The sequence below is a fragment of the Sinocyclocheilus anshuiensis genome, unplaced genomic scaffold (assembly GCF_001515605.1).
Source record: "Sinocyclocheilus anshuiensis isolate Anshui unplaced genomic scaffold, SAMN03320099.WGS_v1.1 scaffold4895, whole genome shotgun sequence".
Taxonomy (NCBI): domain Eukaryota; kingdom Metazoa; phylum Chordata; class Actinopteri; order Cypriniformes; family Cyprinidae; genus Sinocyclocheilus; species Sinocyclocheilus anshuiensis.
In genome coordinates this window covers 44,307-47,902 of record NW_015556252.1, presented here as the reverse complement: position 1 = coordinate 47,902, position 3,596 = coordinate 44,307, and the positions used below count along the sequence as shown (strand labels likewise).

The following is a 3,596-nucleotide window of genomic DNA, read 5'->3' as shown; positions in this document are numbered from 1 at the left end:
ATTTGTAATATATAATTATTCACGGTATTTAGAAGTGCCCACGATAACAATATCGTGCATATTCATTACTGTGATATATCGCATTACCGAATACCAGCACAAATCTACCGCTTGCTCCATTTCTGCAAATCAGTTTTTGTGAATGAATGACTTGCTCTACCTGTTGCTCTGGTCTTCATCAACACCAAATGTTGATAGAATTCGGACATTTGCACCACCTGCTGGTGAGTGACTACAGCAGATGGACATCATGCATCGGTACTCTACTGCTATTCCTGCAGTTCCCGGATGTGCAATGCTGAATTTTCTGCCGAATCTGAACCACTGAATTTATGGTAGAGAATTTGTAAAGTGAAATAAAATGGACTGAAAATTGCCTATCGAATATTTTTCATCATATTTTTAAACCGCTTGAATATTTCGGAAGTGAACTCTGGAAGGTGAATATGAATTATTGAATTTTTAATTATGAAAATGTGTGAAATGTTTTGAATTTAAATATTCCCAGTTTAAATAAACAACTAATGTTAAATTTCAGACCCTAAAAATGCAAACCCTGAAAATACAAGGCATTAAAATGCAAGCACTGTTAATGCAATGCAATATTTGTTTTCAGTTAGTGCAATTCAACATGCCTTTTCTTTTGTTTCAAAGACATTTGTCATTATTTGTCTTCCATACATCTAATGTTGTTTTTAGTTAATATTTATTGCATTATTTCAGTATCATGCATGTTAAAAAATAAAGTTCACTGCGCTCAACTTTAGACTAGGGTGCATAGATCAATCAGCACATCATATTCTAGTACAGGATCCACACTCGCTTAATCTTCTTAATCACTTTCGATTTATTTTAATTTTGCAACAGAGCAAACAACAATCAAACATTTCGGCAGTAAGCCGCCTTCAGTGAATCATACGGTGAAATTGCCTACAAGAGTTCTTAAAGTCACATAACAGTTGTTACTGATCACGAACTTAATTGACCAATCAATCAAGCAATTTCAGGACAAACAACCAAAGAAAATTCCAAAATATTAAACCCATAAAAATAACATGCCAATATAGGCACAAAAGAAAAGCATGTAACACAAATAATCCATAAAAAATTAAACACAATTTGGAAGAGTTGGTAGAATTCGGTAACTTTCTCAATTCCAGATTGACATCTATTTCATTTTCAACGGAGCGAGACCAAAACACTATCCATTTTTCGGATGCGTTAATGGTGAAGGACCACAAAAAATTAAGAACCACTGTCTTCCGGAAACCAACAGATAGAAACGCAATTCTTGCGGCGGATAGTTTTCACCCTCTCTAATTAAAGAAGGGTTTGCCATTGAGTCAATTTCATCGACTACGTAGAATCTGTGATTCGGAAGACAATCTCGCATATTGTTTAGTCAATTTGAAGCTCGTGGATATCCACACGCTTGGCTTCAGTCAGCATATGATAATGTTAAAGTGTTAAATAGACGACAATTACTAGACGAAGCTAATAACAAAAACAAAGACATCTTTTTCAGTTAAATGTGTTCTGACTTTTAGCGAACAGTCTTATCAGATCAAAGAAATTATAACAAAATATTGGAATATTCTTTAAAATGACCCTTCTTTAGTTGATATTTTTAAAAATTTTCTCCTTTGTTTATTTACAAAATATCAAATAATATAACCAATAGGTTGTTTGTCCTGAAATTGCTTGATTGATTGGTCAATTAAGTTAGTGATCATTAACACTTGTTATGTGACTTTTCACCGGGTGATCTTTGGACTTCTTTTGTAAGAACTCTTGTAAGGAATGTCACGGTATGATTCACTGAAGAAGACTTACTGCCAAAACGTTTGATTGTTGTTTGCCCTGTTGCAAAATTAAAATAAATCGAAAGTGATTAAGAAGATTAAGCGAGTGCGGATCCCTTGTTAGAATAGTATCACGCGTGTTACCATGATGGTGTTTAGTATTTGTGTGAATGACACTGTTCACCTTCTATTTGTTAGTATCTTTTTTCTCAGCTTCTGGAAAAGCTGTTTGTGATGAGCTTTGATTCATCATGTGACTTTCTTATCACCACTTGTTTATGGTGGTTATCAGTGTATTACAAAACAAATATTAGTAATTCAGTAGGTTGGTATATTAACAGTACATCAGTTAATGAAATACGTTTTTTATTGTGAATTTAAGTCTGTAAAATCTAAAATGTTGCTACCATATTTTTTACAGATGAAGTTCTGGCAACCACAGCTGCTGGTATTTTACCATAAATGTCGCTGATTTTTTTTACAGTGTGTGTTAAGAAAGAAAGACATACTGTATCACATACCTCACTATTGTAATGCACATTGACTGAGAGGTTGTACTTACAGTTAATGGTAAAGTACAGAAGCAGAGGAAACAGACTCTTAATCAATCCACTGCTCATAACCTCTTCTTCTGTCTCTTCTGTGAACACTGGACTCCTCTTCCTTTGGCAAAACCCGAAAACTTGAGTCCAGAGTTTTCCCACTCTCATTTTTTAAATAAAATGATCTCTGAAAATCATGCTGATGTGAAAAAGAAGAGTCTCAATCTCAGTGACTGGATGTGTCTTCGTGTTATCTGCACCTGTAAACATACCTGTGGACTAAATGAAAAACTTGAGACATGGAAAATGAGAAAGGTGCAAGAACAGCGTAACTCGTTGGGCAAGATACCTCACGTCAACTGGAATTAACCTGTAAGACCTGTTTGAAAATTACAGTTGCATGTGGATTATGAAACTATGTGAAAGTATGTCAAACGGGGAGGTGCAGTAATTATATGTATTAACTATTATTGAGAAAGTAAAATTATTTTAGATCGTGGGTTCCCCCTGCCTCTTTAATCGGCACCGCTAAGGTACCCTTCCGGTCACCCACCCACCCCCAGAACCCAATTTCTGCAAAGGGGGACCCCCAAATCATCCCACTAAATGACTGCACAAACATCATTAATATTTAAATACAATTTTAAAGACTCCCAAACAAAATACATTATCCAAGCAGATAAGTTTGTGCCAGCAATTAATTGTCACATGAAATATAAATGTTTACCCTGAAGATGGCAGAAGAGTGTCTTACAGGCAGTCTCTGGACAAAGAACTAAAATTAAGAACACCCAAAATGAGTGTTTGTTGTCTGATGTGGACCAATAAAGCAGGACATACTATGTACAAATAATTAAAGTAAAATATAATAATAATAGGCCCAATAATAATAATAATGGCTTAAATTAATATTTTCAAAGAACATAGTCAAATCTACAAATAGCTAAGGAACAATTCCTCTCTTCATTACTTCTGTGTAAAATAAAACAAAGAGTTATGTTGTTTAAAATCCAAAATTTTAAAATATGGATGGTGGGTTAGTAATATAAAATATTACATTAGTAATATAAAATAATAAACCAGTTGTTCTTTTTAAAATTGACAATTTAATTGAATAGTTGAATACCAGTCGAAGGAGAATCCCAGTAAATATATTTTATGACACATATACAGGCATGTGAATATATACTTAATTTCCTATATTTGAAAAGAATATTTGTCATAATGGACTAGGTGCACAAGATGGCATCTA

At 33.8% G+C, this 3,596-nt stretch overlaps 1 protein-coding gene across 1 annotated transcript in view; it reads right to left on the bottom strand.

Annotated features, from left to right (window-relative positions):
- The window catches only part of crfb16 (cytokine receptor family member B16), a 20,539-nt gene extending 18,009 nt beyond the window's left edge, over positions 1-2,530 (bottom strand). Inside the window, exon 1 of the mRNA XM_016470837.1 lies at positions 2,365-2,530. Coding sequence (XP_016326323.1) covers positions 2,365-2,512 — 148 coding nt within the window. The 5' untranslated portion in view covers positions 2,513-2,530. The remainder of the gene's footprint in view (positions 1-2,364) is intronic.
- Between the last annotated feature and the right edge of the window lie 1,066 nt (positions 2,531-3,596).